Source organism: Calidris pugnax, unplaced genomic scaffold (genome assembly GCF_001431845.1).
Source record: "Calidris pugnax isolate Ruff unplaced genomic scaffold, ASM143184v1 scaffold7, whole genome shotgun sequence".
NCBI lineage: Eukaryota > Metazoa > Chordata > Aves > Charadriiformes > Scolopacidae > Calidris > Calidris pugnax.
This window is the reverse complement of record NW_015090762.1, coordinates 870,749-892,874: the sequence shown is the minus strand read 5'-3', so window position 1 is coordinate 892,874 and position 22,126 is coordinate 870,749. Positions and strand designations below refer to the sequence as shown.

Genomic DNA, 22,126 nt, shown 5'->3' with positions numbered 1-22,126 from the left:
AATGGTTTGGGTTGGAAGGGACCTTAAAGATCATCATCTCATTCCACCCCCTGCCCTGGGCAGGGACACCTCTCACCAGACCAGGTTGCTCCAAGCCCCCTCCAACCTGCCCTTGAACCCCTCCAGGGATGGGGCAGCCACAGCTTCTCTGGGCAACCTGGGCCAGGCTCTCACCACCCTCACACCAAACAAGTTCTTCCCCACAGCTCAGCTCCATCTCCCCTCTTGCCCTTGTCAAACCCTTCCCCCTCCTCCTAGGGCTCCCCTCCCTCATCCAGAGTCCCTCCCCAGCTTTCCTGTAGACTGTCTTCAAGTACTGGAAAGTGTTAGAAGGTCTCCCCAGAGCATCCTCTTCTCCATATAATGCCATATAACCCAGGGGGCGGGGGGTTTCTGGGCTCCATCGCACGTTGAGGAGCGTGGGGAGCTTCTCACCCACCAGCACCCCCCAGTCAGCAGCAAGACCCTTTTCCCACACAACATTCCCCCAGAAAGCCCACAGGGCTCGGGGCGGGGGAGGGGAACACACACTGACAAACAGCTCTGAAGATCCTGGACCTGGACCAGCCTCTGCAGAGCAACAGAGTTTTGTGGTTTCGCTTGCAGTTTCTCAGCACTGAAAGACGTGACAGTGACTCTGCCCCCGAGATGGCACAGCCACCCCCTGGAGGACACAGAGCCCCCACCAACGTGATGTCCTGCCTGCAAGGGGCAATAAATGGCCCTGTCCCTTCCCAGGAATCCAGGACGGACCAGCCAAGTGTGCTAAATATTAAACAGTCAATTTTCTTCACAGGTCGCAACTCATTAAGCACTCCAGGTTTTTAATTAAGGCCTGCTGTTTTACCGATGCGCGCCAGATGTGCACGCTGTGGGACTGTCAGAAGTTCCCAGGTCGCCCCCAGGCTCTGAAACTAAGAATTTCCAGTCCCACAAGAAAGAAAGGAGATCCTGAGACACCCCCTGGCCAAAGAAACCTTGAAACAGGGAGGAACCACACCAGAGCTGTTGGGCATCACTGACACAGCCATGAGGGAGCTGGGGTGAGAAAAGCTTCTCCCTTCCTCCTCAAGTGTTGAGATGTAACGACAACCTCTGCCCCAAGCAGGCTGCCAGGAGCCCTAGCAGGGTGGTGGACACCTTTCTTTTCACCTTCACAGAATCACAGAATGCTATGCTAAGGGACCTCTGGAGATCATCTAGTCCAACCCCCTGCCAGAGCAGGGTCACCCAGAGCAGGTCCCACAGGAACGTGTCCAGGCAGGTTTGGAATGTCTCCAAAGATGGAGACTCCACCACCTCCCTGGGCAGCCTCTTCCAGGGCTCTGCCACCCTCATAGCAAAGAAGTTCCTCCTCATGTTTAGGTGGAACTTCTTACAATCGAGTTTGTGCCCATTTCCTCTTGTCCTATCACTGGGCACCACTGAAAAAAGACTGGCCCCATCCTCTTGACACCCACTCTTTTAAGTATTTATAGGCGTTGATCAGATCCCCCCTCAGCCTTCTCTTCTCAGACTTCCCCACTTCCCCCACTTCTTCCCTACTGGAGCACTGGGATGGGCACAATGTCCTCCTGCTTCTGAAAAACGGCTTGGGCTGTGCCCACTTCCGCCGATGCCAAGGGGAATGTGCTGGCCGTCTCGGGCAGGAGGAAGGCTCAGGGTGAGGAGATGCTGGGTCTCCCTTGTGGCTCCTGCTGGGCAGGAGCAGGGGGCAGCCCCCGGCTCACCTGCTCGCACAGGGAACGGAAGCCAAACTCCTCCAGCCGGTCCAGCTCATAGGTCTCCCCCAGCAGCGGGTTGAAGGGCTTTGCGGTGCGGTGGACGGTGGTGGAGTAGGAAGACACCGAGAAGGCGGCCACGAAGCACATCTGCTCCGTGGAGCTCTCGCACTTGACCGCTTTGTCCAACAGCTCATGGTACTCCAGGTCCTCCGTCAGCCTCTGGAGCATGGAGAGCGGCTCGTTGAAGTTCACCTGGAGGGGAACAGGGAAGGGTGAGAACAGCAGGAGAGATGTCAAGCTGGGCACTTGGCATCTTTTTTTTTTTCCCTTTTTTTTTTCCTGAATTTTTTTTCTCAACTGATTTAGAGTAAGAGAGCAACAGAGTTTTGTGTTTTCACTTGCAGTTTCTCAGCACTGAAAGACGTGACAGTGACTGTGCCCCCGAGATGGCACAGCCACCCCCTGGAGGACACAGAGCCCCCACCAACGTGATGTCCTGCCTGCAAGGGGCAATAAATGGCCCTGTCCCTTCCCAGGAATCCAGGATGGACCAGCCAAGTGTGCTAAATATTAAACAGTCAATTTTCTTCACAGGTCGCAACTCATTAAGCACTCCAGGTTTTTAATTAAGGCCTGCTGTTTTACCGATGCGCGCCAGATGTGCACGCTGTGGGACTGTCAGAAGTTCCCAGGTCGCCCCCAGGCTCTGAAACTAAGAATTTCCAGTCCCACAAGAAAGAAAGGAGATCCTGAGACACCCCCTGGCCAAAGAAACCTTGAAACAGGGAGGAACCACACCAGAGCTGTTGGGCATCACTGACACAGCCATGAGGGAGCTGGGGTGAGAAAAGCTTCTCCCTTACTCCTCAAGTGTTGAGATGTAACGACAACCTCTGCCCCAAGCAGGCTGCCAGGAGCCCTAGCAGGGTGGTGGACACCTTTCTTTTCACCTTCACAGAATCACAGAATGCTATGCGGAGCCCTAGCAGGGTGGTGGACACCTTTCTCTTCACCTTCACAGAATCACAGAATGATATGGGGTTGGAAGGGACCTCTGGAGATCATCCAGTCCAACACCCTGCCAGAGCAGGGTCACCCAGAGCAGGTCCCACAGGAACGTGTCCAGGCAAGTTTGGAATGTCTCCAAAGATGGAGACTCCACCACCTCCCTGGGCAGCCTCTTCCAGGGCTCTGCCACCCTCACAGCAAAGAAGTTCCTCCTCATGTTTAGGTGGAACTTCTTACAATCGAGTTTGTGCCCATTTCCTCTTGTCCTATCACTGGGCACCACTGAAAAAAGACTGGCCCCATCCTCTTGACACCCACTCTTTTAAGTATTTATAGGCGTTGATCAGATCCCCCCTCAGCCTTCTCTTCTCAGACTTCCCCACTTCCCCCACTTCTTCCCTACTGGAGCACTGGGATGGGCACAATGTCCTCCTGCTTCTGAAAAACGGCTTGGGCTGTGCCCACTTCCGCCGATGCCAAGGGGAATGTGCTGGCCGTCTCGGGCAGGAGGAAGGCTCAGGGTGAGGAGATGCTGGGTCTCCCTTGTGGCTCCTGCTGGGCAGGAGCAGGGGGCAGCCCCCGGCTCACCTGCTCGCACAGGGAACGGAAGCCAAACTCCTCCAGCCGGTCCAGCTCATAGGTCTCCCCCAGCAGCGGGTTGAAGGGCTTTGCGGTGCGGTGGACGGTGGTGGAGTAGGAAGACACCGAGAAGGCGGCCACGAAGCACATCTGCTCCGTGGAGCTCTCGCACTTGACCGCTTTGTCCAACAGCTCATGGTACTCCAGGTCCTCCGTCAGCCTCTGGAGCATGGAGAGCGGCTCGTTGAAGTTCACCTGGAGGGGAACAGGGAAGGGTGAGAACAGCAGGAGTGATGTCAAGCTGGGCACTTGGCATCTTCTTTTTTTTCCCTTTTTTTTTTTTTCTGAATTTTTTTCTCAACTGATTTAGAGTAACGCACAGGAGGTTGTGCCTCAGAACTATGTATCTGCGTGAAGGTTTAGTGGAGAAACACTTCAGTGAAAAAAAAAAAAAAACTATCTGTATATTCCAAAGAAGTTTTTCTCAAAACCTGCCCATAATTGCAAAATCATTATTCTGACACTTGAGGGTCCAAAGCTCTGGAAATGCTGCCGTGTGTATTGCTGCTTTTATTAAGTGGCTTATGTGACAACTCTGATGCTTCTCTCTCCTCTGAGAGGCTTTTAACTCTCAAATTCACCTCAATTCACACTGCACAATGCAAATTCTCCTGATTAAATCGCATTGTAATGTCATGAATGACAGCACTCCTCCTCCTGCACACAAAGACACGCACCCAACAACTCCCACCTTCATTTTTAACCTTAAGAAAACCCCTAAATACAAACATCTGAGCATTTACTCAGAGGAACGACACCTCGAGATCAAGGCACCCCCTTTGAGTTCCCCCAGCACAGCTGAGCACCCGCATCCCACGCCTTGGGCTCCCCCAGCTCGGGGCGATGCGCTCCGGGAGGGATGGAAACTGTGCCCCACGGGAGCAGCCACCCCACGGGGCAGCTCGGGGCGCAGGGACGTGACAAAGCAGGCAAGAAACGTATGCTCTGCCTGAACCATACCACGAGAGCTTGAAGGCTCTGCAGTTCCCAGCTGAGAAGAAGAGTGCTGGGCAGCTGGCATCCCCATGAGATAATGAGACATCATCCCAGGTACCACCTTGCTCTGGTGACGAAGCACCGTTCACCACCAAAACGAGCCTCAGCAGCAACACCAGCTCCCTCCTGCCTCCTGGCCACGAGCAATGGGGGACATGGGGCAGGCATGTGCTGCCCCCTTGGCTGCCCACCATCACCTCACAGAATCCCAGGCTGGCAGGGGTGAGAAAGGACCTCTGGAGATCATCTAGTCCAACCCCCTGCCAGAGCAGGTCACCAAGAGTAGGTCACACAGGAACGTGTCCAGGCAGGGTATGAATGTCTCCAGAGAAGGAGACTCCACCACCTCCCTGGGCAGCCTCTGCCAGGGCTCTGCCACCCTCACAGCAAAGAAGTTCCTCCTCATGTTTAGATGGAACTTCCCATGTTCCAGTTTGTGCCCTTTCCCTCTTGTCCTGTCCCTGGGCACCACTGGAAAAACACTGGCCCCATCCTCCTGACACCCTTCCTTTAAGTATTTATAGGTGTTGATCAGATCCCCCCTCAGTCTTCTCTTCTCCAGACTAAAAAGACCCAAGTCCCTCAGCTTCTCCTCATCAGAGAGATGCTCTAGGCCCCTCACCATCTTTGTAGTCCTTTGCTGCACCTTCTCCAGCAGTTCCCTGTCCTTCTTGAACCGGGGAGCCCAGAACTGGACCCAATGCTCCAGATGGGGCCTCACCAAAACCACCCCCACACCGGGCTGCACTTGCTCAGAAAAACCTTGAAAAGCCCCATTTCTGGGTGTTCCTGCTCCTGGGGCTGCAGCCCCACGACAGCACCACCCAGTCCCCAACACGTGGGCAGTGATGCCCCATGGGGTGGAGATCGGAGGGGAAACTCCATCCTGGAAGAGCCTGAATGGGTACTCTTTCCAGCCCCAAGTCATTGCTTTGTCAGTTAGAAAATTCCACCATCTGTTGCCGGGTTGGACGGGCTGCAAACATCTCTGGGAAAAACCCAAACAGTTTATTTTAGCCATATTTTTTTTGTTGTTCTGAGAAGAACTGAAATCAAAATAAAAATTGAAAGGACACAGCAACAGTTTGTCTCAGAAGGTCTTCTGCCTGCCTCAAAACCACGTGAAACTCACTTCTTGCTTTCAATTCAGAACAAAGGACCGTATTTCAGGCGGAGCAGATGGTTGAAGCGCTTTTAAAAGCCAAGTGACATTTTTTCATACTAAAGCAAACAAACTCCAGAACCTTCCACGCGGGGATTTCGGCAGCAGGGATCTTCCAGCAGCCGAAAGAGCTGTGTACAAAGAGAAACACCACATCCGCACACGAAAGCAAAATCACTGCTGGCCTGAGATAACTCCGGGGGATGCGAACCCTCCGGGGGAAGGTTTTGCTTCGCCGTTGCCCGAGTGGTGCCGGCGCAGAGTCCTCTGCGCCGGCACCACTCGGGCAACGACGAAGCAAAACCTTCCCACGGAAGAAGGAGAACCCACCCGAAACCACAAAAACCCCTGTAGCTCTTCCTTCCTTTTTAATGCCACAGATTCACAGGAAAATTTAAGAAGTGGGTTTTTTCAGCCGATCACATCCCGTAGAAGGGGACGGGGATGCTCTAAATTTGCCACGACGCGGATGAAGGGTGTGGAAGGAGAAACTACCCCACCTTTGGTGCAACCAACAGGCTCACCCATGCTTTCGACTGTAGTTAACCACGTTTCCAAACAGCCCCTTCCTCTGCCTCCTCCTCCTCCTTCACTCCATTTTCCACAACATCAGCTCAAAATCCCTCACCCAGCAGCTCCGTCCCGACCGGCAGAGCTGCTAGTGTCTCTATGAGCCATGTCCACCCATGGCTTGGATGGGAGGACTCTCCACTGGGATAAAAACCGTCTGGTGGTCAGGCCCAGAGAGTGGTGGGCAATGGAGTTATATCCAGTTGGCGGCTGGTCACGAGTGGTGTCCCCCAGAGCTGGGTATTGGGGCTGGTTCTCTTTAACATCATCATCAATGATCTGGACGAGGGGAGCAAGTGCACCCTCAGTAAGTTTGCAGATGACACCATGTCACTAAGTTGGGTGGGAGTGTCGACCTGCTGGAGGGTAGAAAGGCTTTGCAGAGGGATCTGGACAGGCTGGATGGATGGGCCGAGGCCAACGGGATGAGGTTCAACAAGGCCGAGTGCCGGGTCCTGCCCTTGGGTCCCACCAACCCCCTGCAGCGCTCCAGGCTGGGGGCAGAGTGGCTGGAGCTGCCTGGCAGAAAAGGGCCTGGGGGTGTTGGTGAGCTGTTGGCTGAACAGGAGCCAGCAGTGTGCCCAGGTGGCCAAGAAGGCCAACAGCATCCTGGCCTGTGTCAGGAACAGTGTGGGGAGTAGGACCTGAGAGGTGATTGTCCCCCTGGACTGGGCACTGGTGAGGCCCCACCTCAAGGGCTGTGTCCAGTTTTGGGCCCCTCACCACAAAAAACACATTGAGGGGCTGGAGCGGGTTCAGAGAAGGGCAAGGGAGCTGGTGAGGGGTCTGGAGCACAAGTCTTGTGAGGAGAGGCTGAGGGAGCTGGGGGTGTTCAGCCTGGAGAAGAGGAGGCTGAGGAGAGACCTTCTTGCTCTCTCCAACTCCCTGGAAGGAGGGTGTAGCCAGGGGGGGTCGGTCTCTTCTCCCAAGGAACAGGCCATGGGACAAGAGGAAACGGCCTCAAGTTACACCAGGGGAGGTTCAGATTGGAGATCAGGAACAATTTTGACATGGAAAGAGTTATTAAGCCTTGGAATGGGCTGCCCAGGGAAGGGGTTGAGGCACCATCCCTGGAGGTATTTAAAAGCCGGGTTGACATAGTGCTGAGAGACATGGGTTAGTGATGTGAGGGGTTTTTTGTATGGTTTTCTTTTGTTTTTTTATTAGAGTTAGGTTGATGGTTGGACTAGATAATCTTAAAGGTCCCTTCCAACCTAGACAATTCTATGATTCTATGATACTACAGAGAGAGAATTCAAACTGCCTCCTGCTGCCTCCCCACAGGCTGCTCCTTCTTGGGGGGAACCTCCCAAAGAAAGGCCACATGGAGCTGAGCTTGGGGGGGTGCAAAGTGCCCCTGTATCCATACAGACACCCCGAGAGAGGAGCTGACAGTGAGGGGTTCACGCCGGGCAGAGCCCCTTCTTCATTCTGTAAACATTTTACAGAAACAGCAGCACTGGGAAACCAGCCCCTCTCACCCCGGGGAGGGAGTAATTACTATTCTGTAAACATTTTACAGAAACAGCAGCACTGGGAGGGAGTAATTACACCCCCCCAGCCGGCGTCGGGGGCTGCTGCACCAGCAGAACATACTGCTCTCAGGTTTGGACACGGCTTTTTGCAGCTCCCACAATGATTTGATTGATAGGGAAGGTATAAATTTCCTCTCTCCAGGCACCGGCAGCTGCTGGTATTTCACGTCCTGAGCTTATTTCTGTACCCATCACGCCTTTAGCCGATATTGATGCTGCTGCAGAAATGCTAACGGAAGGCGCTGGGCCATACATCTCAGCTGGAAATAGCATAAAGAAGAGACAAACTCATCCCTCTCACTGGCAGAGCGTCAGGCTCTGCCTTACCAAGAGACAAAATACCAGCAGTTCAGCAGCCGAACCCCCGCCACACGCTCTTTGCCCTGTACCCAGCAAAGGGAGGACCCCAACTCCAGCTCCAGGGCTACAGATCATGCTTTGCTGGGCTACTTCCATGCCAGCCAGCACCACAGTAACGCCCAGCACCCCCAGCTGTTTTACAGCTCTCCCAAACTTGACAGGCCTCATGGGTTTTGGGGGAAATGGATTCCTTACAATGGCACCCAGTCCCATCTATGCTGCTCGCTGGGCTGGTGAAGACCTGGTGGAAACCAGCAGCCTGAAAGAAAAGGGCTGTTTTGCTGTGAAAAAAAGGCTGTAGTTTTGGGGGAGCTTTGGCGTGGGCAGTGTTTTGTCTGGGTACAGGAGGCACGGGGTTATTTACCTGCACAAATTAAATGCACATCCCGCTTACAGCAGCCCACGCGAGGGGGGATCCTCCAGACAGACTCCTGCCAGCAAACCTTCTCCTGACCTTCCCCAGGAAGCCTTCGCCTCAAGGAATGAACCCAGCAGCACCCAGAAGGGCTGGAAATTGTCCCCAGGGCACCTCCTTCACTAAAAGGCCACTCTTTGCAAGGAAAATAAAGGCATTCTGGGGCGAAACAGGTCCCTGCTGTGCTGTCAGTGCTGGTGGGGCTGCTCTCCGAGCATCGCGTCCCCAGGATGCACGCTGGGGAAACAGTGATCAGCAACAAGGCTCTTCTCCTCATCCCTGGGTGAAATGCTTGAATCCTCAGGGATTCAAGGTGTCTTGGTTCCCTCCTTGTCTCTGCACCAGCTGGATTTGCAGAGGGCACTTGGGCAATATCACCCCGGCACTTGTGCAAGCAAGATGCCAGGACACAGTCACCCCTGGGCTGTCCCCAGCCAGAGCAGGAGAAGGGACCATCCCAAAAAAGGAGCCAAGCTGATTCAAATCACAGCTTCGTCAAAGCCATTAGTCACAAAGTAATTAGCACCACAGCTCCCTGCTGCAGGGGACAGCCTCCAGCCAGGCTGGGCCGGTGTCCCGGCTGTGTGGTTCCCTGGCAGCAGGTGGGTGATTTCACGGGGCAAATAAATTGCAGGGAAAAACACAGGGCTTTGAATCAGCACAGCTGAGCAGTGAGGACACCCTGGAGCTGCAGAGAAGAATGAGATGGCTTCAAAGGGCTCTTGAAAACCAAGTCACAGGCGACGGGACTAGAGGGAACGGCCTCAAATTGCGCCAGGGGAGGTTCAGGTTGGATATCAGGAAAAATTTTTACATGGAAAGAGTTATCCAGCATTGGAATGGGCTGGCCAGGGAAGTGGTTGAGGCACCATCCCTGGAGGTGTTCAAAAGACGGGTTGACGTGGTGCTGGGAGACATGGTTTAGTGACGGTTTTTTTGTCAGAGTTAGGCTGATGGTTGGACTAGATGATCTTGAAGGTCCCTTCCAACCTAGATGATTTTGTGATTCTATGATTGAAGCCAGCAGCTGATGACATGCTGCTGTCCCACTCAGGGGACAATCCAAATCCTCTGCACAGCCAAGAGCTGTGCCCAAACCCCATCCCAGCACCACGGCAGCCCCCTCTGCCAGCCCCCGGCGCCGGGACGCGCTCACTCACAGGCATGGGGATCTTGGAGAGCTCTTTGCCGATGCAGTTCTTCATGATGCTCCAGAGGTTAAGGCTGTAGTTGGGTTTGTCGGGGATGCGAGTCCGTCTCCTTTTCTTCGGCAGGAGATCTTTGCAAGTGGACTCATTGTAGCTGCTTTGATTGGAGCTTTCAAAGACCTGCAGAAGAAACGCGGGTCTAAGCCAGACTCATCCAGCACAACCCAAACAGACCCAGCAGCTCCACAGAGAAGCAACCACAGCTCAGCAGACATCATGTGCTGGGAAGCATCACTAGGAGTCTGTTCTCCAGCGCATGAGGTAAATAACAGGGCAATAGTGCCCTAACACTGTCCTGCTTCCCTCAGGAGGGTGTTTGCTGCTCTCAGACCACTGACATCTGTCCCCCCAACCATGGCCCACGGAAAAACCAGCTCTGCTCCATCCTGGAGGTGCAGGAGGGACCTGGATGGCAAGTCCCTCTGACAACCTCCTCCTCTCCTGCTCCTCTCCCCTGGTTTCATCCCACAGGGACCATCCCTCCCGCTCTGCCCGGCCAACTCACACTGTCCTCCAGGTTCCAGTCCTCGGGGTGGCCCTCGCTGGCCCCACTCAGGTTGCTGCCCGAACGCCTGCGGGGAAGAAAGTACTGGCTGGTAAAGACAAGGAAGGGCAGAGAAGGGGAGAGAAGAACCCAGGCTGGTGCAGCACAGCCACCATCACCCAGGGCATCTCCCTGCTCCACCCAGGGCACTGCCAGGACAGCAGCAGGGTGACGGAGGCCATGCATGGGCTTTGGGAGGGGATGCTCGGGGTGGGGTGTCCCAGCCTGGGCACCCAGAGCCTCTGCACTGCCCAGCGAGCCTGGCGATGTGACCATGGCTCAGATCACGGGGGCCTCCAGCCCAGGGAGGTGCCCAGGGAGGGAGCAGGTCACGGCAGACAACGGCAAGGTCCTCCCTGCCTCTGCCCGGTGCTCCAAGGGATCTCCCTCCAAGCCCCTGCCCAGGCTCCCCTCGAGCCCACATCAGCCGCTGGGGCAGAGGACTCGGCTTCAGTGCAGCACGGTCTTCACATCTGCCCTTCCTCACCTGTTTTGCTAGAGCTGGGGCCATCCTCAGCCTCACTCACTGTGGGGATGCGAGGGCAGGCAGGGCGGAGGGACCCTGTTTGCTGGGGGATGTTCATGGGGCGGGAGCTCGTACCTGTGGTGCTTGGGGTCTGCGGTTACAGTGATAAACGCTGGTGCATCCTCCATGGCATCAAAATACTCCGTCTCTTCATCTTCATCACTGGCCTCTCCTTTGGCAGACTGCACGCTCCCTGGTGGTGCAAAGGGTTTGAGGTGCTCAGGTGCTGTCGGTCCCCTTTCAAACCCCACAAGCCTGTCCCCAGAGCGCACCTGCCCCCCCACTGTGTCCCCTCCAACTCTGCTTCCCTTTACAGCTTGTCCCCCTCCACTCCAACCCACCCCATGAGGATGCCGTACTGATTTCCAGCTCCTGAAAAAAACAGAAGGCACCGTGGCAGCCCGTATCCTGCTCCCCACCCCGGGCACACAAGGCTTCCCTGCTGCGCTGGGGAGCCCCTCCAAAAATGCCACCAGGCTGCCAGAGCCAGACACACGCGGGACTCGCACGCCCAACCGTGTCTAACGCGGCTGCCGCTCCGGCACCACCCCATCTGCCGGGAGATCCGGGCTGGATTAAAGCAGGGAAAAAAACATCACGTGTTTCAGGTGATGCTCGGAGAGATCTCCCGGCCCTCGGGTTCTCCAGCCCTGCCCTTGCAAACACTTCTCATCCCCGCTGCAGTGGGAAAGACTGCTAAGAAGCCGGGAGCGGGCATTAATTGTGATTTTTGAGACACGGTGTGGCTCCCCTGCTCCTGCCCTCCCTAAGTGCAGCCTCAGCATGGGTGTCACTGCTCTGCCACAAAAACACCCATCTGACACAAAACCACCGCTGGAGCAGCCTCCGTGGGGCAGGGCTGACCACCTCTCTTGGGGCTCCAGGAACAAGGATGCTCCAGCACATGGAGGGACCGGGAGGGCCACCCCAGCACCATTCCCACACTGCACAGGAGCAGGGTCACCCCTTGCGATGGGGTCGGGCTGGATTTGTGCCTGTCCCTACACCTCCCTGCCCTCCCCAGCTGTGCCACAGAATCCACGCTGACACTGCAAAAGGAATTTAAGACCATCGAGTCCAACTATCAGCCCAGCACTGCCAAGGCCACCGCTAAGCCACGTCCCTCAGCACCACGTCTGCCCAGCTTTTAAATCCCTCCAGGGATGGTGACTCCCTCCCCTGCCCTGGGCAGCCTCTTCCAAGGCTTGACAACTCTTTCAGTGAAGGGATTGTTTCCAGCATTTGCTCTAAACCTTCTCTGGTGCAACTTGAGGCCGTTTCCTCGAGGCCACACAAGCAGGAGCGCAGTGCCTGGCATGGCCATCACACCCCACAGCAGCCGCTACTCTCTCCCTTGAGTCTATTTATCCTTTAAAAACAAGACGAGGTGCTATTTGCAGTTCTTGGCTATCGGGCTGTAACTAATGCTTCCCGTGGGGAAGGAGATTTGGCGTGAATATGCAAAGCTGTTAGATTTTATTGCCCAGTAACTCTTGCAAACAGCAAATCAGTCCTGACCGTGCCACCACCCCCAGTGCAGCCGTGAACCAGGCACCACCAGGGGACCCTGGGCTTCCTCCCAGCACCGTGGCCACCCTCCAGCAGCCAGAGATGTGCCCATCAGTGAGGGTTATGGCTACCAAAATAGTCTGGGATAGCACGAGTGAGCTGGGGACACAGCCCTCTCCTGCACCCATATCTTGGGGAAGTCCCAAGCAAGGAGCAGCAGGACAGTTAGGGACAATTGTGGTGTAATTGTTGAGACCCCCCCCTCCCAGTGCTGCCTCCAGCTCTGGGGCCACCACCAGCAGAAGGACATGGAGCTGTTGGAGCGGGGCCAGAGGAGGCCCCGGAGATGCTGGGAGGGCTGGAGCCCCTCTGCTGGGAGGGGGGGCTGAGAGAGTTGGGGGGTTCAGCCTGGAGAAGAGAAGGCTCCGGGGAGACCTTGGAGCCCCTTCCAGTCTCTCAAGGGGCTCCAGGAAAGCTGGGGAGGGACTCTGGATGAGGGAGGGGAGCCCTAGGAGGAGGGGGAAGGGTTTGACCCTGCAAGAGGGGAGATGGAGCTGAGCTGTGGGGAAGAACTTGTTTGGTGGGAGGTGTCCCTGCCCAGGGCAGAGGGTGGCACTGGGTGGGCTTTAAGGTCCCTTCCAACCCAAACCATCCTGTGATTAAAAAAACCCAGGGGTACACAGGGCATTGCCTTGTGCATCCTTCCCATCCCCACTGATGTGCTGGGAACAGCCCAGCAGACAGCTCCCCCTCCATCCTGGGGCTTCCCGTGGGGCTCTGCCCCATAACGGCCCCCAGCCCCATGGCCTGGCCCGCGGCGCTCACCCTTGGCGCTGCTGGTGATGCCGGTGGTGCTGGAGGAGAGGCCGGGGGCCCCGCGGCAGGCTCGCTCCAAGCTGTTGTGCTGCTTGGCTAACTGCTCGATGGTCTCCTCCAGCCGGATCCGCTGCTCCCGCTCATACTGCAGCGCCCGCTGCCATTTTCGGCTGTGGGTTTCGGCTAAGTCCAGGAAATCGCGGCAAGCCTGGAGGGGAGGAAGGGACATGGGCATGTTTAGTTTGGAGAAGAGGAGGCTGAGGGGAGACCTCATTGCCCTCTACAACTCCCTGAAAGGAGGGTGTAGAGAGGCAGGTGTTGGCCTCTTCTCCCAAAGGACGAACGACAAGACCAGAGGAAATGGTCTGAAGTTGAGGCAGGGGAGATTCAGATTAGATATTAGAAACAACTACTTTACTGAGAGGGTGGTCAGGCACTGGAACAGCCTGCCCAGGGAGGTGGTGGAGTCACCATCCCTGGAGGGATTTAAGAAAAGTATAGACATGGCTCTTCAGGGCATGCTCTGGTGCCCAAGGTTATTGGTTTATGGTGAGGTGTTCAGTGTGGGGTTTAGTTGGTGGGTGCGGTGTTTTTGGTGGGCGTTTGGTGTGGTGTGTTTTGTATTTGTTTGGTGGGGTTTTTTTTGTTTTTTTGGGGGTTTTTTTTGTTGTTGTTGTTGTGTTTTTTTTTTTGTGGTTGGACTCGATGATCTCAGAGGTCCCTTCCAACCACTAAGATTCAGTGATTCTGTGATTCTGTGACACGTCACCCGCCACGGCCCTCACAGCTCAGGAGCTCGTCATGGAGCCAGCGCTGGCACATGGTGACTCCAGTGGTGACTCCCCACCACCCACCCACCCTCCTCCTGCTCCAGGACCCTGGTTTTATAGGATGCGATCCCAGAGCTTTGCACCATCCCTGTATCCATGGGGCTAAAACCATCCAAACATGAATCACCTTGAGGAGACGACCACAACACGGACAACTGCCCCGAGTCCACAAAGCCTTCGTGATGTCCCATCTCCCACAGCAGCCCAGATGCCCAGCCCCACAGCCTGCTCCTGACCCCACTGCTGGTCCCCAGGAGCCCAGGATGGGGTCACACAAACCTCAGTCAAGCTCAGCCCTTCACGGGTGCCCTGAGATCCCCAGCAGCCACCTCCATCCCCAGTCCTGTAGACACGGAGAAGCTGGACAGGACGACAGTCCCCAGGGTGACAGCCACAGACAGGAGAGGATGCTGAAGCCCAGGAGCTGGCGAGCCCTTTGCTCCAAGGAGACAGAGAGGGAGGATGTAGCTCCTGCCCAGAGCCACACAGCCCAGCAGAAGCCCTGGTAGGCGCCATAACGTGTTCACCTTGGCCAAAGGTCCTCTCCTGTCCCACGATGGACTCACCTGCCACGCTGGACAGAAGGATGGGAGGGCTCACGGGATGCACCCAGCGACGCCTCGCAGGATGCGCAGCATCCCTGTCCTGTCCCACCAGGGACACAGTGACCCAGGCTGACAGGAGAACCCCTGGGTGGCATTAACCACCAACCACAGCCCCCCTCAGCACGGCTGCCCATCTCTGGACGCCCAGCAGCAGATTTTGGGGAGCAGGATGCTGCCAGCTCTCCTGAGCTGGCTTTCTATTGTCTGACAGGAGAGCCAGCCCTCAGAAGTCCGTTTTTAGGTTACGTTTTTTATATTAGACTGGAACACTAAGTACCTTGGGCTTCCTCACTTCCCTTGCGATCATAGAATCATAGAATTGTCTGGGTTGGAAGGGACCTTTCAGATCATCTAGTCCAACCATCAACCTAACTGATACCAACCCTCACTAACCCATGTCCCTAAGCACTATGTGAAGCCGATCACAGAGACAGGGCTGCACCTCCTCCTTCCTGTATCTCTGCACGTTGGGACGCACTGAACATCTTCTCATGTTTAAAAGTAGGAAAATGTGATTTTAATGGAAATTTGACAGGAGTTTGGGGGCAGGCTGGCAGCTTGCACACAAATTAACTGTGCTTGTGCTTCCCAGCTCCAGCTCATCACCACCCCAAGGGAAGTCTTCTTTAGATAAATGCTGCCCTGAAAAACTCAAAACTATTCAAAAGGATTAAAACCACAGAGTTTTGAATGTCCAACAGACTTCTAACCATCCCCAGGACTCGGTTATTTCCTGTGTTTCCATCTGCTTTGATCTCACATGTGATTTATGCAGCCCTTGGCAGGTCACTCTACATTTTGGCTGCAGGTGGCACCGGAACATCGAGGTATCTCCTGCTCAAGGAACAGGTTCAGGGTTTCAGCTTCCATGACCTGGCCTGATTTTACCAGGATTTGTCCAAGAAAAGCTTCGAGACATCAGTTCCTCATCAGTTCCCCTCCTCCTTTGGAGGGGAGCGGGATTTGGGTCTCATCCAGGTAAATTTTTTCCTTCAATAACATCAGAAACCAATCTCCAGGGAAGTAACACAAAGCAGCAGGAAGAAGCACGAAGCAGAGGGAAGGAATACCCCATGGTAAGACAGAACAATGCAGGGGGTGGGCACACGTGCCTTCGGTGACATCCTGAACAGTGCCCTGTCCCCCGGGGGCTCAGCCCCATCCCCAGCCTCACACAGGAGCCCCCAGTTGTGAGAAGAGGCAGGAGCCAGACTCGGACGAGACAAACGAGGGACAAACACAAGTTTGGGTCTGTCCTTTGGAAAAAAGTAATAATCAGTGTAACCCATCATATTTAAGAAGGTCTTTTGCTTTGTTCTCACCTCTGCTCTCTCCTGCTTCCAAGCACACAGAAGGACCTGACCCTGCCTTGAGTCATCTCCATCCCCCACCGCTCCCGCTGCCCACAGCTCACAGGCCACTTTCTGCCGGACCTGTCCCAGCATCAAACTGGGACTGAATTTATAGCCACAGACCCGGGGATTGGAATCCAAAACCTCAGACCACGCTCTCACAAACCTGCTGTTTTTCCCAGTGTACACAAGGGTCCCAAACGCGCATCACTCTGCAGCACCATCACTCTGCAGCACCATCACTCTCCAGCACCATCACTCTCCAGCACCATCACTCTCCAGCACCATTGTAAGATCTTCAGAAGGAATAGGCAAGGAAGGAGAGGGGGGTGGCTCTCTACATTAGGGAGTGTTTTGACTGTAGAGACTCCAGCAACAATGAAGATGAGTGTTTATGGCTAAGGGTGAAAGGGAAGGCTGACAAGGGGGATTTTGTGCTGGGAGTCTGCTATAGACCACCCAACCAGGATGAGCAGGTCGATGAAATATTCTATAAGCAGCTGGTTGCAGTCTCACAAATGCCAGCCCTTGTTCTCTTTGGGGACTTCAACCTACCGGATGTCTGCTGGAAATATAACACAGCAGAGAGCAGACAGGCTAGGAGGTTCCTCGAGTGTATGGAAGAGAACTTCCCGACACAACTGGTAGGTGAGCCTACCAGGGGAGGTGCCTCACTAGACCTACTTTTCACAAACAAAGAGGGGCTAGTGGGAGATGTGGAGGTCGGAGGCCATCTTGGGCATAGTGATCATGAAATGGTTTTCAATTCTTAGTGAGGTAAGGAAGCGGGTTAGCAACACCTCCACCAGGTTGGACTTCCAGAGGGCAGACTTTAGCCTGTCCAGGACACTGGTTGGGAAAGTCCCTTGGGAGACAATCCTGCAGGGCAAAGGGGTCCAGGAAAGCTGGATGCTCTTCAAGAAGGAAATCCTAAAGGCCCAGGAGCAGGCTGTCCCCATGAGGCGCAAAATTAAAGGGCGTGGAAAATGGCCAGCCTGGATGAACAAAGAGCTCTTGATGGGACTCAAGGAAAAAAGGAAGGTTTGCCACCTTTGAATGAGAGGACAGACAACTCAGAAGGAGTACAAAGATCTTGTTAGGTTATACAGAGAAAAAATTAGGAAGGCAAAAGCCCAGCTGGAACTCAACCTGGCCATTAATATAAGGGACAACAAAAAAAGTTTCTATAAATACGTCAACAAAAAGAGAGTCAGGGAGAATGCCCATCCCTTACTGGATGCGGGGAAACATTGCGACCAAGGACGAGGAGAAGGCTGAGATACTTAATGCCTTCTTTGCCTCTTTAATTGTCAGACCAGCCACCCCCAGGGTATTCAGCCTCCTGGGCTGGAAGATAAGGATGGAGAGCAGAACAAATCCCCTGTAATCCAGGAGGAAGTAGTTAAGGATTTGCTTATGCACCTGGACACACATAAGTCTATGGGGCCGGATGGGATCCACCCAAGGGTACTCAGGGAGCTGGCGGGAGAGCTCACCAAGCCTCTCTCCATTATCTGTCAACAGTCCTGGTCAAAAGGAGAGGTACCAGATGACTGGAGGATGGCCAATGTGACGCCCATCTACAGGAAGGGCCAGAAGGAGGATCTGGGAAACTATAGGCCTGTCAGTCTGACCTCGGTACCGGGAAAGATCATGGAGAGGATCATCTAGGGAGAGCTCTCACGGCAAGTGCAGGGCAGGGAAGGGATCAGGATCACCCAGCATGGGTTTATGAAAGGGAGGTCCTGCTTAACCAACTTGATCTATGACCATGTGACCCTCTTTCTCGATGAGGGGAAGGCTGTGGACATTGTCTACCTGGACTTTGGTAAGGCCTTTGACACCGTCCACCAGGGCATTCTCCTGGAGAAACTGGCGAATCACGGCATAGACAAGTGTACCCTCTGCTGGATAAAAAACTGGTTGGATGGCCATGCCCAGCGAGTTGTGATTAATGGGGCGAAATCTTGTTGGCAGCTGGTCACCAGTGGTGCCCCTCAGGGCTCAGTTTTGGGGCCAGTCTTGTTTAATATCTTTATTGATGATCTAGAGAAGGGGATTGAGTGCGCCCTCAGTAAGTTCGCAGATGACACCAAGCTGGGTAGGAGTGTTGATCTGCTTGAGGGCAGGAGCCAGCAGTGTGCCCAGGTGGCCAAGAAGGCCAACAGCATCCTGGCCTGTGTCAGGACCAGCGTGGCCAGCAGGAGCAGGGCAGTGATGGTGCCTCCATAATGGGCACTGGTGAGGCCATCTTGAGTACTGTGTTCAGTTCTGGGCCCCTCACTACAGGAAGGACATTGAAGTGCTGGAGTGTGTCCAGAGGAGAGCCACCAAGCTGGGGAGGGGTCTGGAGAACAAGTCATACAAGGAGAGGCTGAGGGAACTGGGCATGTTTAGTTTGGAGAAGAGGAGGCTGAGGGGAGACCTCATTGCCCTCTACAACTCCCTGAAAGGAGGGTGTAGAGAGGTGGGGGTTGGCATCTTCTCCCAAGGGAATCATGACAGGAGCAGAGGAAATGGTCTGAAGTTGGGGCAGGGGAGGTTTAGATTAGATATTGGGAAGAATGACTTTCCTGAGAGGGTGGTCAGGCACTGGAACAGCCTGCCCAGGGAGATGGTGGAGTCACCATCCCTGGAGGGATTTAAGAAACGTGTAGACGTGGCTCTTCAGGGCATGCTCTAGTGCCCGAGATTATTGCTTTGTGGGTGGGTGTGATGTGGTGGGGTATTGTGGTTTCTGTTTTGGGTGTTGTGGTTTTTGTTTTGTTGTTGGTGGTTTTTTGTTGTTTTTGTTTTTTTTTAAGGTTGGACTCGATGATCTCAGAGGTCCCTTCCAACCATGGTGATTCTGTGATTCTGTAAGGCTCTCTAATGAGACACAATCAATTGCATGTGCTTTTCTAGGCAGAAATAATTCAGTCGAAAAGTGTTTGCAAGCTCCGAGCGCGGGTTTGTCCTGCGGCGCCAGCTCCTCAGCCTCTCCATTCCCAGTTATGGCCACCAGCGATGCTGGGAAGCAGCTCCGCAGTGCTGGCACGGTGATGGAGACACCCACCGGCCCAGTAGATATGCCCCGGGAGCACCACACTGCGCTGGAATTAAGGCTGTATCGTCACCCACAAGCAGCAAAACCCTCTGCACATCCCCAGCACCACCATGGGCAACATAACTCCTCTGGCAGCAAGACCCCACCTGGAGCAAGGCAGCAGGTCCCCCCGCTTTGCTGTCTCTCTGGTTGCAGGCAGGGAGGTGTCGGGGTCCCATCCTCCCCCAAATTCCAAGCTGTGCTCCCATCCCAAGATGATTCAAGGATTGGAGCATCTCCCTTATGAGGAGAGACTGAGAGAGCTGGGACTCTTTAGTCTGGAGAAGAGAAGGCTGAGGGGAGACCTTATCAATGCCTACAAGTATCTCAAGGGAGGGTTGAAGGAGGAGGGAGACAGACTCTTTTCAGTGGTTCCCAGTGAGAGGACAAGGGGCAACGGGCACAAGTTGGAACAGAAGAGGTTCCACTCAAATATGAGGAGAAACTTCTTCACGGTGAGGGTGACAGAGCCCTGGAACAGGCTGCCCAGGGAGGGTGTGGAGTCCCCTTCCTTGGAGATTTTCAAGCCCCGCCTGGATGCTCCTGAGTAACATGCTCTAGCTCTAGGCAATCCTGCTTCAGCAGGGGAGTTGGACTAGATGATCTCTATGGTCCCTTCCAACTCTAAAATTCAGTGAAATTCAGTGAAATCCTACATCCCCCCCAGCCCCATGGGGATAGAATCATACTCTAGTCTGGGTTGGAAGGGACCTTTCAGATCATCTAGTCCAACCATCAACCTAACTCTGACAAAAAAATAAATAAGAAATAAGCAATAAAAAAAATCACTAAACCATACTCCTGAGGACCATGTCAACCCGTCTTTTGAACACCTCCTGGGATGGTGCCTCAACCACTTCCCTGGGCAGCCCATTCCAATGCTGGATAACCCCTTCCATGAAGAAATTTTCCCTAATATCCAATCTAAACCTCCCCTGGTGCAACTTGAGGCCATTTCCCCTTGTCCTATCTCCTGTGACCTGGGAGACGAGACCGACCCCCGCTTCTCTACACCCCCCTTCAGGTAGTTCTAGAGCACGAGAAGGTCTCCCCTCCGCTTCCTCTTCTTCAGACTGAACACCCCCAGCTCCCTCAGCCTCTCCTCATAAGACTTACTCTCCAGACCCCTCACCAGCTCCCTTGCCCTTCTCTGGACCCGCTCCAGCATCTCAATGTCTTTTTTTGTGGTGAGGGGCCCAAAACTGGACCCAGCCCTCGAGGTGGGGCCTCACCAGTGCCAGGATCGCTCCACATGAGCCACCGACCCCGTGGGACTGCCCAGGTGGGCACGGGGAGATGGGAGGCCACACTGCAGATCATCAGGGAGCTTCATCTTCACCTGGAAAACACTTGGCTCCTCTCCCCCACCCCGAAAGGTCCCCTTGGCAGCCACCCACGGCCACAACACCCCCGGGCAGACCCTGCTCTGATGCCTTCAAGCTGACGCTTCCCGCCTGTTAAAACTATCCCCAAGCTGGCGTGCCAGCTTCTTCTATTACGCTGATGCATTGCGATAAGAGGATGAAACCACAAGGGCAAGTAATGAGATAGTGGCCGCGACCTTCCCAGCCCAGCAAAGCTCATTATCTGCTCCGAAGGTCCCTCTCCGCAGGCAGTGGGCACAGAAATACCCCTTTTGGCACAGCTCACTGGCACCAAGGATGGAAACTGCCGGCTCAGGGAGCTGAGCGCTTTAAAACGATGCGCTTTGAGATGACCTGTAATTACTCTGTTACAATTAAACACAGTTTGCAAGTTATAATGGTAAATTAGGGGGAAAGGAGGTAATTACAGAGCAGGCCTGCGAAGGCAGCCCTCCAGTGGGTCACTAGGGAACTGGGAGCTGCAGGATGCTGGGGAGAAAGTGCTCCATCAGTCCACAGAAATCAACGTTCTAAATAAAAATTGGAGCAGATAAATCCTCAGGACCTCCCATCCCAAGGCTGCCGAGCGTCGCTGAGGATCCACACCGTATCCCAAAAGGATGATGCACCGAGAGGCTTCATTACAGCCAAAAATCCACGTGATGAAGAAGCAGCCGTCAACAATGCAGACTCTCTCCACTGAGCGTTGGGAGGTTTGGGGACGATGACCGGGATGCTCCTTGCATGGATCTCAGTGGTACCTCCAGGCAGTTGGTTGGGAGGATGTTTGTTCCCGCAGCTCGCACTCAGAATCACAGAATCACAGAAACACCCACACAACAAACAAGGAGCATCATCACTAAACCAGACCTCCCAGCACTACATCAACCCGTCTTTTGAACACCTCCAGGGATGGGGCCTCAACCACCTCCCTGGGCAGCCCATTCCAATGCCTGATAACCCTTTCCGTGAAAAAATTTTTCCTAATATCCAGCCTGAACCTACCCTGGTGTAACTTGAGGCCATTTCCTCTCATCCTGTTGCCTGTGACTTGGGAGAAGAGACCAACCCCCATCTCTCTACACCCTCCTTTCAGGGAGTTGTAGAGAGCAATGAGGTCTCCCCTCAGCCTCCTCTTCTCCAGGCTGAACACCCCCAGCTCCCTCAGCCTCTCCTCATAAGACTTATTCTCCAGACCCCTCACCATCTTTGTCGCCCTTCTCTGGACCCGCTCCAGCACCTCAATGTCTTTTTTATGGTGGGGGGCCCAAAACTGGACACAGTACTCAAGGTGAGGCCTCACCAGTGCCCAGTACAGGGGGACAATCACCTCTCGGGCCCTACTCGCCACGCTGTTCCTGACAGGCCAGGATGCTGTTGGCTTTCTTGGCCACCTGGGCACACTGCTGGCATGCCAGCTTCTTCTCCCACTTGTGTGGGTTTAGGGGCCGGCTGGGGTACGCACAGGGTTTACTCCCTGTTCTCTAAAGCCTCGTGCCACCTTTCTCCAGCCCCTTCCTCTGTAACTCAGATGCTGGGACGAGCGCCCTGCCCATGGGCTGATCCAAACCACCAACAGCCCCAAGCACCCGGATCAACCCGGGAGAGTTCACTCTCTGGAAGAGAAGCGATGCTGAGGGTGGTAACAGGAGAACGTCCTCCAAGAAAGATCCCCCAAGCCCAGCTCCTCAGCTGCCAGCACCAGCCAAGCAAATTAAAAGTTATTAATTTGGGCTTACATCTTCTACAGCCAGGCAGTGCCGAGTTTCACAGGGATGCTCGCTGGAGGGGAGAGTAGCTCTGAGCAGGGCTCAGGGTGTATTTTTCCACTCTATCCACGGAGCTCATTCCTCAGCCAAAATGTGCCCCAGACCCACA

At 54.6% G+C, this 22,126-nt stretch overlaps 1 protein-coding gene across 1 annotated transcript in view; it reads right to left on the bottom strand.

Annotated features, from left to right (window-relative positions):
* Window positions 1–22,126, bottom strand: part of OSBP2 (oxysterol binding protein 2) — a 159,775-nt gene that overhangs the window by 5,890 nt on the left and 131,759 nt on the right. Inside the window, exons 4-8 of the mRNA XM_014941485.1 lie at window positions 13,022–13,220; window positions 10,763–10,880; window positions 10,123–10,189; window positions 9,570–9,737; window positions 3,321–3,566 (exon numbers count right to left, since the gene is read on the bottom strand). Coding sequence (XP_014796971.1) covers window positions 3,321–3,566; window positions 9,570–9,737; window positions 10,123–10,189; window positions 10,763–10,880; window positions 13,022–13,220 — 798 coding nt within the window. The remainder of the gene's footprint in view (window positions 1–3,320; window positions 3,567–9,569; window positions 9,738–10,122; window positions 10,190–10,762; window positions 10,881–13,021; window positions 13,221–22,126) is intronic.